The following is a 12,323-nucleotide window of genomic DNA, read 5'->3' as shown; positions in this document are numbered from 1 at the left end:
GTATGTTATAATGATTGGTTCATTTTGCTGTATAGCGTTGTCGAGTGAGGCTGTATTTGGCCACGGTGCTATCAAAACTCTCAGAAAACCACTTACTTATGCTGCAATACTCCAAGGTTACGAAGATAAAGCAACATAAAATGCCTATGATACAATAATTCAGTCATGATTGAGAATTGAAAATTGAAAAAGTTCGTTTGGGCAGAATTGAATCACCACAGCGCGACCCATTTTGTGACCCTGCGCGACCCATGTTTGGGTCGCGACCCATACTTTGAGAACCACTGGTTTATGGTGAGGTTAAAACCCGACATTGATCGGTGTTAAAGATTCGTCAAGTATGTAAATCTTTATCGCCGCTAAGTGGCCATCTTTGTTTCTGATAAATTGAGCTAAGTTGTCCATTTTTAAACTCGCATTTGTAATGTTCTAAAAATGTAATTGGAAACCTGAATGCATCGTTTCCACCTGTTTAAAATTCACAGAGAGCACAAAACTGCTGACATGGGCCCTAAATTTACGGTCGTCGTTACAAGCTTGATGGTAACATGAAAAGCCCGACCGAATAATAGCTTTAGCTTAAAAGCATTTTTTGAATCCCACAGCCGAAACGCTGTTTAGTGTGTAACTTTAAATTAAAAAAAATGGTATAAAAAGTTAATATGAACAGAAATTCATAACTGGGATCAGGTCCTATAAGCGTTTAGTACAGACCAGCAATCACGACACACTCATATATAAATCACAGTACGCAAGGCCCATTGAAGTCGTCATGCCGAATCAGCCGGTCACCAAGCATTCACCACCATATGGCAAGGCGTAGGCTACAAAAATCTAACATGCGGTGGGATTCGAACCCACGACAGGAGTCTTTCCAGGACTCGAGCTCTCACAACTGAGCTACACAGGCTCAATGGAGAAACCGCCAAAAGTCGAATCACAAGCACCGCTGCCTGCCTCGTATGCTGCACATGTCAGCTTCGTAGTAGGGGATCACCAGATTGACCAGTGCTTAGTTAAGATGGACATAAATTCATAACTGGGATAAGCCCCGAAGCGATCACGGCGCACTTAATTATGGTACAAAAAAGGTTGAGTTAAAAATTTAAAACTTTTACAGAAAGTCATAACTCTGTACTTTTTTATCATCAGTAAACATTTATATAGTGTTTTGGCGTCATAGGAACAAAGTCGAATCATAATATGTTGATTTTGTAATAAATGAAACAATTATGTGGCGTCGTTACCTGCTTTTTACGACCTAGCGCTCCTGCCTACCCCGTTTCATGAACTAGTTGAAGTTTACACTCGATATTTGCAGTACTGGCGATTTATTGCTGTACCTCAATCATAAGTTTATGGGTTTACTGCAAAAGCATTAAAAACAACGGGGCCTTTGTACGCACGAAGTGCCCTAATTCCTGTGTAAACCTTTGCAAGAACACGAAGAAACGGATGCTCTAACAGTAACCTTTATACCTTTGATTATCAGGTAGTTGCTTAACACTTTGTACTGATGGGATTCATCCGGTTCGCACCGGTTCTTTAGAACCCTCTCACGAAATTTTCTAAGATCAGCAAACCAGTTAGCATTAGCCTACTGGTTACTGTCAATAGAGTTTTTGTAACATAACCGGCTGAAAAATATGACTTTTGTGATAGAACCGGCTGACAAAAAACAAATTGAATACCACTACTGTCTTTGTATTGATAACAAAAGTGAGTAGTGGAAAAAAACACCAAAAACGTAATACTTCCACTAAAATTATAAAAAGTGAGTATTGTAAAAAAAAACACCACTTTTTGTGTAGAACGCTTTTAGAGCAAATTAATGCTTTTTATTTCTGCTGTTCTTAACCCTACAACAGAGGGTCTTAACCAATGGTGCTGAAACTCGTATGGGGTGCGTTACCAATATATTGGGGGTGCGGAAATGCTAAAATATCAGGGCTATGTTTTAGGTTAATAATTACGTTTCGGAAAATACAACATAGGATGCGAAAATATTTTGGTGGTTTCAAACGACGAAAATATGTTAAGAATCTTATTTACACGATGCTTATTTAAGTCCAATGCCTGTATAAGCAGCATGGATTGGAAGTTAGACAATTCGTCCTGTGTTAACTCTATAAGTGCTGTACAGTACCTTGCTCTGAATATTACAATCTTAACGACGGACAGGCATTCCATATGTCAGCCCGTACAATGGCCGTTCTGTATGTCGCATCGCAATAAGGTGATTGACAGTTAATATTGCATAACTCTATTAATTTAAATCCCACTACATAATAATGAGAATGTTTTGTTACCCCTGGTGCAACCTTTCTTATTGAGACTTACGACCGCGTATGAACTATGAAGTGGTTAAAGCGCATTTCGCCATCGTCTACTAAAGTGTCCCTGTCCTATTTTTACAGCCATGCAGTTGTTGTTCAATGTTTTACTGTAACAAACAATAATGTTGAACTCTTTAGTGCAATTGTGTCGCTATGTTTTCTTTCACTAAGCATAATAATTAAGCTGCAGACAGCACACACTGTTTGAAAAAATAAGGTCTCATGTGCAGCTGGTGACGAAACATAGGCCGTATATTTGGCTTAAAATAACATGAAGTCATGTCGTTAATCTGGCGCCTTTGAATGGTTTGCTTGGTTTCTTATTGTATATATATTGCCAGTTCAGTATCAAACGATGTTACTGGATAAGCACTTGTTAAAATGAAACAGAATTTGATTTGACCTGCAAATAACATTGTGACGTGCTTGCGTTTAATTCTTTTTTTCTTTATTTATTGTGCACTGTACTACGCGTATTCAATGTTATTTACCGTGATGAAGGCGACCTGTATAGGACGTCGAAACGTCGGAATAAAAATACTTGCCGCATGAGCTCTATAAACTTGATATTATGTCTGGCAGCAATAGCTTATATATTACAATGAAACCTTTGGCAAAAAAACAACAGTCTAAACATAAGAAAGCACTGCACCATAGTTTTTGTGATCTTAAACGCCATTTAAACCATTGTAATACTTTGATGTGCATTAGAGATACCAAAAACATCTATTATACTTTACCAACAGTTTTTTTTATGACGATTATCGGGTGAAATTGAACTTGTAAAGCATAAGAATACAAATTCTACCTTATGCGTTCGAACTTGACCATTTTCAATTTCATTTTTATCGTTTAAAGGCAAAATGACTAGCATCCCTCCAACTTTTCGTACCCATTCGTTCAAACTGGGCCAAAGGGCCTTGCTGCTACAGTTTCACGGCAAGGAAGTAAACAGGAAATCAGGTGAGTTTCGAACCCGAAAACTTACGAGAAGACAGCAACCGACAAGTCATCTGTTTTAACTGCAATATTACAAACATTACATATAGTTTCGACCTCTTTCGTCTTGTTTACCCTTTACCCGTTTTCGAAGATAAAAATTGTACTTTTTGTTAAAAAACAATTGGACAAAACTGTCAAAATAAGTTTTAAATTTTGAAGTTTGCTGCTATAGACTTTGTTGTGTGTTGTGGTCGTTTGCGTGATACATTGAATGATTTTTCCACAGCTTATGCTCCCACCATGTACTTGGCGCATTCAGTGTTATTTACCCCGATGAAGGCGACCTGTATAGGACGTCGAAACGTCGGAATAAAATTTCAATTGTCAGAAGAGCTTTATAAACTTGATATTATGCCTGGCAGCCATAGCTTATATATGTACATATTAGGTTGGGGCCTTTGCATTACATCATGTGAACTTAGCTTTGTTTAAGCCGAGCATTAAAACTGGGAGCAATTTTATTGTGCGGTGGGAATCGCTGAGTTAATATGTGTTGACAAATCAGGTTTACGATCTTTGTGATGGACGAGTTGAGTTTTTCCATCGTCAGCGTTTCGGCGATACATTTCGGGTAAACTTGATTTGCGATAAAAAAAAACATCACTAGTTCTTCGTATTTACGACCCAAGAGACGCCGTACTGAACAGTACTACTGACTTTGGAGGAAAGTATTTGTTAACAAAGTTCTAAATCGATAGTGATTTGACTTGTATATCTCGTACAATAAAAACTATGTGCTTTGGTATTGTTCTAGGTTTGGCACCAAACATATTTAGCATAACGCTGGGCATACTACATAGTTAAAAAATAGGAACTTTTTTGTCTCTTTATACTATATTCCTAGATTCATAAATACAGTAAACTTCAGTTAAGCTGGATTCGGTTAATCCGGATCTTCGCATAATCCGGACAATTTTTTTTTGGTCCAAACGGGTCCTGATTAACCGAGTTTTACTGTATTGTCACATAGTCTTTACAGCCAGTTGCTTCTACGTTAAGATTTTTAAAATAAGGAGAACATTAAAATATGACGTCACACTATATAGTTACGTCATTAAAATTGGACGTTTTTAAGGCGATAACATAGTTTGAAGCATGTGCGTCTTGTATTGTAGGCAATTTAAGGTTACGAACTATTCACAGCGTTTTCAGCCAAGACCGAAACATTTGGAACTGTATGCTGTTTACCCTGGCTTATGGTTACCGACCTTTGCGACGGAATAAACTTGACGATAAAATATAATTTTTACAACTTGCGACCGCAACCTTTGTTGGGCAAGAGCGCGTTAATAAAGCTTGATTCAATGCCACCTTGGGAACTTCACTAAAAGCGTGTGCAACCTTGCCATGAGAAGAAAATCCAAAAAACACAACGACATGATTGGCTGTTACAAACTGAAGACATAATAGGGGAAATATTTCGTTCACAAACGGAAATATCTTATTTTCGTAGATTTAATTCGAATATAAGTTAGTTTTGCCAAGAGGTTTAAAAAAAGTCGCTAGTAGGGCTACGGTTTTGGCTGTGAAAAAAGTGTAACTAGTCAATGCACAGTAATACAAATTATCAATATTTGTTATTTTAATTTTTTACGTTTGTGTAAAGCTAATAACACTTTTAGCAAGATAATAAAAAATAATTTCGCAATAAGTTAAGGCTGCTTGACCACAGCCTTATTAAAACTCAAATTAATAAAAACATTCCAATATGATTAAGCCTAATGAATTTAACACACACTGAGGGCGTTTATGAGTCACAATCAATCAACAATGCTGCATTTGTTGTCACACACACCTCGATTGTTACGACATAAATGCTTGTGTGGTGAATAGCAGTTAACATGGTTAAGTTCTGAGCAAGGGACGATTACCCAGTTTAAAGCCTCAAGGGAAAAAAGGGGGCCCAGTCCAACTTAAACATATAAAAGTCGTAATTACGTTCCTAACTTTATTGCCGCATTTGTGACTGAAGGTACTCTAGTTTTAAGGTGCGTGCAAATTTAGGTTTGCAAAAAGTTTTCTTGTATTTTTAAGTAAAACAAGGTTTTTTTTCAAATGCAAGAATGCATATGACGTCACAAAGTCGTTTGTTACGTAATACGTTACGAAAAAATTTAAAAATATACAATAAACTAAACTTACTCTTTGGTATGCTAATTTGAAGAAAAAACATCATAGTTATAAATAAAGTTTATAAATTTGTTTTTCCGACTTGGAAGTTACGAGTGCAACAATGCGGAACGGAAATGGAACAAAACGAAGCGACGAAGCAATAGAAATGGTAAGGGAAATGTAAATGCATTAATATGAATATGAGCTCCTGTAAGACAAATTTATTCGTTCGACTTTTGTAATGCACATGGTAGCACAAGCGCTTGCTACCTGATGGTCTCTGGAGGTCATTCTTTATTCGTGTAGTTTTGAACTTTTGAAATTTGATGTACTTGATGAAAAAAGGCTAACGCGACATTTGTATAGATGTGTTGCAAGTTAAGCTAGACATCGTAAAACGGAGCGATAAACTGTTGTTTAATTTGCTTTTGTTTAACTGTTAAAGTTTACGAGCATCTTTGAAGTGATATCGGTGAACTATTGTTTGTACAAGCAATAAAATTGCACCATTTGCCAATAAAATATTGTTTATTGGACATTATTTGGCAACACAAACGGCAAAGCGCCATAAATGCATAGCAAAGCTGCAAAAGCTGCAAAAGCTGCAGTCTGTGGACCCCCAACGGCTCCGTAAATGTAGTTTAAGAGGCCTGGATACCAAATGTAATAAACATTCCAGTCAACGGCTTTTTCACCCTTGGGTCGCTATTTAAACAAAAACGCTTCTTTGATTTAGCTTAATGCGTTATAAATCTGCCGACCATGCAGATTTGTCGACAACCTATTTTGGCTTAAATATTACATGGAAATATTGCGTTTTTTCTTTCTAATGGTTTTTTTGTTTTATTTGATATTTTATAGGAGTGTTTGACCCAACAAAGCTAAGGTCTCTGTCCTGCGTGAAGAGGGCTGTAACTTTGTAACTGGTTTTAGGAGTCATTTTTATTAGGAAACCCTCTGAACTTGCGATATCAGCGCATTTAAACCTTCGGCAAATAAAACTTTTAATAAGTTTGGCAATGAGAAAAAGCTGTGAAAATAGTGAGTCTTTTTAATAACGATTTCTGTTACTTTTGCTATTTGATACTAAAAAAAATGAAAGTCCATCAGCCTTCTTTTGAAAATATAGTTATAGATGAATTTGTTTTATTGAAATCCTTTGATTCTTACTACATGGGCAATTTTCTACTAAATTTTTAGGGACCCCTCGACTGGTCCCACCATCGTCCCACCGCCAGTCGTGTTTAACCAACATTGCGCCAACTTCACTTTCTTGTGAGCCCCACACCCCAGTCACATAACGCCTTAAAATACAGTGTATAGATGCAGCGCATTGTACCATCATCCACCAATTGTCCCCTTCAGTGTTTTACGCCCAATAACGTTTCAACGTTGCGCAGCCATTCCCGGCTTGTGCCGCTGTGTGTTCTTTCACCTAGCGAAATAAACTCAACTTAGAATGTGTGCTCTCGATGCCAACTTTGCGACCCAGCGTTTAAAGGCATTCAGAAACATTCATACGAAAACCATTATTTTATCCCGTATTACCCGCAAAATTGAATTTGAGTGCAATGATTTGTTGTTTTGTGCAGACTCATGATGGTGAAAAGAACGGTGGTTCTCCGGAAGTGAAAACCAGTCCAACACCACAACCGCCCTCCGAAATCTGGTTCTACGTTCAAATATCGTAGGTTTTGCCACAGCATTTAATAACGTTTTTAAGCTTTGAAATTTAAACAAAAGAGCCAATAATTTATGTTTAGATTTTTAAACGTTTTATATAATGTCTGCAATAGAATGTATTCATTTTATACAAGTTATAGAGCAGTGGATCCCAACCGGGGAGAAATTTATATTTCAACAAATTTTAAAACTTGAGGGGAGGAATTTGCTTTAATTTTTACATATGTGATTTGTAAATTGACACTTAAGTTCCGGGAATATAGCCAGTGAAGTTGATAAAAGACCTAATTTTAAATGATCTTAGTATGGTTTAGCATCTACTATGTATTATATATGGGAGAAATGAAAATGTTTTAAATTGTTAAGGAAGGAATTTGGTCGAAAAAGGTTGGGAAACACTGTTATAGGGCTTTTGTTTTTTGACGAGTTTTTTAAAACAAAGTGCCGTTTTTTAGGTTTTTCGCAATTTGTGGGTGTTTGGCGAGAATTGGTTCCGACAGATTGTTCGGTTCAGTGGCGGGAATTGAAAACAGCGCAGAAATCATCAACCAATCATTCTTCTCAAACATGTTTGGAAGTTTCGTGCTCGGTAAGTAGGGCCAGGGTTGTGAGTTAAGTCGGGTTCGGGTTTGAAAAACAGCCAGATATGGCTTAAGCTTAAATTCTTGTCCACATTGGCGTCGCAAAGTTACTTTCTGTGCCCAAATATGCTGCGCATAGCGTTGTGTATGTAGATTATCTGCGTACAAAAAAACTTGAAAGTTCAAGCCCAAATGTAACTTTATTTAAAGCCTATGAATTACCCTAAAGTTAGATTTATACGACGCGAATGTAACTGAGCTTGAAACGTCAAACCCTACAAAAGCAAAAGAGAGAATATAAAACACACAATGCAGTAGGAGTTGGTTTTTAATTCCCTTTTTGTCGGGTACATATAAGTAACTTGGATTTTATAAGAACGTAAAACAACGAGCTCATCAATCAAGTTAAAATTGTTGCCTATTCCAGCAAACCCATTTAGCAGAAGCCATCAATTTTTTAATGTTTTTCGTAGCTTAATTTGCAGTCTAATAACCCAAAAAGTGTCAAAGGATTTAATAGAATAATAGGGAAACCCGTTTTGGTAACACATAAGTTAAAACATGGTACTAGCACTGTAATGTACCACCACATTTAACCATCAAGCCTAAAAACATAAAGCGAAAGTTGCATTCTGCAAAAATAGTTACTCACCTTCACACTTTGCACAAATTTTCCGAGGCACATGTTCAACAGTTACTGATCAAACAGGGCTTTGTAAAGGAACGTATTAAAAAGAAACGTTTTGGAGCAGCTGGTAACATACCACTATATTCACAAAAGTAAAATTTACAATTTCATTAAAGCTCTATTATTAAAACGTTGACCTGCCACGCACCGAAGCAAAGTCCTTAAAACACCAATGAATAGAGAATGTGACATTAAAACTTAAAAGTCATTAAATCGGTGTTGTATGTTTGCCTCGTTAAACACAACTTCATTGTATCTGAACTTAACAGCTTCTTAATCACCTTGTGATCGTTAAACTTTAAAACCTTTTATATTTCAAAAATCCCTTTTAACGTGCTCCTATACGGACGTGGAAAACTCTTTCAGGAATTTTAATGTTGCTTGTTTTTCAGGCGCCATAAACGGATCACCCATGGGCAAGACAAGATTGGCTGCACTCTGCAAAGGCCTTACTACTGGATTTTGTGGCTCATTTACAACTTGGTCCAAGTGGAACCAGCAACAAAGTCTTACGCTTGTCGGAGCACAACCGGGTGATTCACAAATGCAGGTGAAATTTTAGAAGTTCTATTGGGGGATTCATTTCTGCATCTTAATGTTTATAGGTTAAGGCAATGGTTCCCAACCTTTATCGACAAATTTCTCCCTTAACAATTCCAAACATTTTCATTCCTCCCAATAGACTATAGTAGATGCTAAAACATACAAAGATCATTTAAATTGGGTCTGTTATCAACCTTACAGGTTTTTCCCCAGAGCTGAAGTGTCTATTTACAAATCACATGTACAAATTAAAGTAAATTCCTTAAATTACGAGTATTCCTACTCTTAATTTTTAAATTTCTGTCTTGTGAGGAAGTCTTCGCTGGTTGGTAACCACTGGGTCAAGGCATTCATCATTGCTTAGGTGTAGGCAACAAAAAAGTTTTCATTGCGCCACTATGTGATTTGAGCACACTGCTCTATTTTACATTTAGTTATGTTAGATAACGTTTTACAGTGGTAAAGTATCAATCCCAAATAGATATTAGTGGTACTGGAAACCAGTAAACTAGCTTCGTGTATAGCGCACAGAAGTTTTTTAACTGCTGTATTCACTAAGTGCCGCTGTTGAGCAAATTAATCTCAATTCCAGATCAAACAAACAGTAGCTTGGTTTCAATTCATGTGCTTTAAACTAAAGTCTATGATAAAACTATTGAACTTGATGAAAGTTACTGCCAGATAATATATTTTGTATGTTCATTTTATCACCGAAGTTTTGAGAGTCGCCGTTATTATTCATCAATAAAAGTACAAACGTTGGTAGGGCAAGTCGAGAGGGCCCTAAAACTTACTTTTCAAGTTATTTTGTCGGTGGCGAATGAATGAGTTAAAAATATTTAGCAATATAAAAGCTCTGTGACAAAAGTAGCACATAAATAAACCGCTGTATTGGTGTTCTTCGACGCTGCTACATTTTAAAATTACATCGTCAGGTAGAATGTAAAACATGTGAGGAATTTTACGACATAGCTTCATTGTAAAAAAAAACTATGTCCTGAAAACGACTTTATTATTTTTACAGGTTCTCTCTATTGCTGCGTGGTTTATCGGGTTTTATGCTTTTATTGGTTCATATGCAGTGGGGGTGGATTTTGGCAAAGACATCGGCAACTGGATTGGCATACACGTGCACAAAAAAGGCGCCAAAATCGCAAACATTTGTGTTTCCATCCTACTGGCTGCAACCGTTGTCGGTTTTATAGTAGGCGTAATTCTTGAACCGTCGGTTCTTGGCAAACAAACAATGTTCGCAGCACTATTTGCTCCGTTTGGCGCATGTTTGCGTGCCTGGCTGTCGAAATTTAAATACGAAAGGTTGAAACTACCGCTTGGGACGCTAATAGCAAACTCCTTAGGCGCTATAATACTCGCTGTAATGGGTGTATTGCAATTTCGAGCTGTCCCTGTACCGTGTGAAGGTGTATGTTGGCCTAGCATCGTGATATATGCAGTTGGGACCGGTTTTTGTGCTTGTTTGACAACTATATCCACATTTATGAGTGAGATTTACAAGCTAAGGCCAGAACATCCACGATTTGCTTACTTCTACGCTATCCTGACAGTTGTAATCTGCCAAATTGCTGCTGGTATTATAAACGGGGTTGAATTTGCCACAAGGGAAGTTTCTGCTAACTGAATAAACACTCCCTAATGTTAAAAAACAATACCGGCCTTTTTTTAAAGGATGGCACTGTTGTGACATTTTTTCAACAGTTGAAAAAGGTGTTTAAACGCATCTGTCTTTTCAAATGGTGTTTTTGAGGCCAGTTGTTCCATTTAAATGTTTTATTCGTTCTTTTGTAATGCAAGGTCGGCCAATTATGCTTGTATGTTTTCTATGGTGTTCTTTTATGTGTCAATGTATTTTGTTTATCGAATACCGTGATTTTCCGAACTGTTTCAGTCCACTAATTGTAGACAGCATCCAACTTTGTAAAGTAAAATACAGGCCGACACTGGTAATAATAACCTTATGAAAGAAATATGTTAAAAAAACCTCGATGTTGGGCATGTAATATTACCCACCATAGCTGGCCAACACGAAAACCGGCATTTTAACGTTGAGCAACATATTTATCGTTCTGTCACAGACGCACGATTATACGATTCCCCACTGCACGTTTTATGTTTCTTCACTTTGTTGTCAACACGCACTCTTCACTTTTATATGACTAATACACGACTTGAAAGCGTAAATCAGTGAATCATGCAGCTCAGAGTTGCAAGTCGGGCGGGCGTTTCGGGCTTAGGATTCTCAAAAAACGGGCTTGATTTGGGCCTGACTTTACACTCAGTGTCAGTATTTTTTGAATAAATTTAACTGGCTAAGTTGCTAGTTGCTGGACCTGACCTAATGTCAATCAGCCCGAAAACGCATTATTCAAGACCAATTGTCTATTGTGTTTCTTGTCGTGGTCTTTTGGGGGGCTTTAATGTATGGACCTGTCAATCCAACTGGGCCTAAACGGGCTTCTCAAAAACGATTCGGGTCGGGCCTGGTTCGGGCTCCAATTTAAGGCCTGTTTACAACTCTGATATCAGCTATACGCCGTATATGATAAGGTGTAACGTAATTAGAGCTCCTAGAAAGTAAGTTTGCTGTATTGGAAATTAACGAGGCTTTAGTAGGCTTTACGTTGCTACAGCGCAAGCCAGGACTAGATTGCAAGATTACTGAGATCGGACCTATACTGCATGAGCGCTTGTTGGAGTTCAAGAGGTCAACTCTCTTGGTTTGAAAAACCACGTGACCTTCGCTAGCGATCGTCTCCATGGTAACCTGCGTGACGTCAGAGTCCGTACAAAAAAGCTCAGATTTACATGAATGGCTATTTTAGTGGTACTGTATAAAGTTTTTCACGCTTATGATTAAATGACAAAACAACAAAAAGTTAAACTATGGTATATGTGATTTCTATGTAGCTTCAGTATGGTAAAGCTATTAACACCATACCTCTCAGGAGACCCACTTTCGATGAGTAGCGTAAGGAGCTGAATTATTTATTTAGCGGCTAAAGAGGGGTTCGGTAGTTTTTGAAAATTTTACATTAGTAACTAAGTTCTTTTGTTAAATGCTAATACCTTACCCAGACTCTAATAGCCCTAACCGTGAGCATTTTTGGAGATATAACGTTTTAAACGTGAAAAGTGCTCTTTGCGCAACCTATCGAAATTTACTTAAATCTGGGTCTCCCGTGGGGTATGGTGTTAGTAGATTTTCCTTGTTTTTAGGCAAATTTTAAGTCTACTTTTTAGCGCTTCTAAATGTCAGTTCAGAACAAGAGATTAGTGGTCAATTTACCCCAGCGCTCCGGTTGGCATAGCAACCTGAATAAAATATTTTCCAGGAAAGTTGAGAAGTTATCCGAAATCCGA

The 12,323-nt window shown here is 37.4% G+C and overlaps 1 protein-coding gene and 1 long non-coding RNA gene across 2 annotated transcripts in view; one reads left to right on the top strand and one right to left on the bottom strand.

Moving 5' to 3' along the window:
- LOC145233883 (uncharacterized) overlaps window positions 1-12,323 on the bottom strand; it is a 33,561-nt gene that overhangs the window by 597 nt on the left and 20,641 nt on the right. The gene's annotated exons all lie outside the window — the stretch shown is intronic.
- Window positions 5,572-10,584, top strand: LOC145232607 (uncharacterized). Its single transcript, XM_080097267.1, has 5 exons — window positions 5,572-5,619; window positions 7,043-7,137; window positions 7,589-7,722; window positions 8,795-8,952; window positions 9,970-10,584. The coding sequence occupies exons 1-5, from the start codon at window positions 5,572-5,574 to the stop codon at window positions 10,582-10,584; spliced, it is 1,050 nt and encodes a 349-aa protein (XP_079953393.1).

Source organism: Phallusia mammillata, chromosome 6 (genome assembly GCF_965637545.1).
Source record: "Phallusia mammillata chromosome 6, kaPhaMamm4.hap1.1, whole genome shotgun sequence".
Taxonomy (NCBI): Eukaryota; Metazoa; Chordata; class Ascidiacea; order Phlebobranchia; family Ascidiidae; genus Phallusia; species Phallusia mammillata.
This window is presented reverse-complemented; position numbering and strand designations above follow the sequence as displayed.

Bases quoted from the DNA above. Each gene is read 5' to 3' on its own strand.
- LOC145232607 (XM_080097267.1), top strand. From the start codon at position 5,572: ATGCGGAACGGAAATGGAACAAAACGAAGCGACGAAGCAATAGAAATG. The intron at 5,620-7,042 runs GTAAGGGAAATG...TGTTTTGTGCAG, and splicing joins GCGACGAAGCAATAGAAATG to ACTCATGATGGTGAAAAGAA. The intron at 7,723-8,794 runs GTAAGTAGGGCC...CTTGTTTTTCAG, and splicing joins GTTTGGAAGTTTCGTGCTCG to GCGCCATAAACGGATCACCC.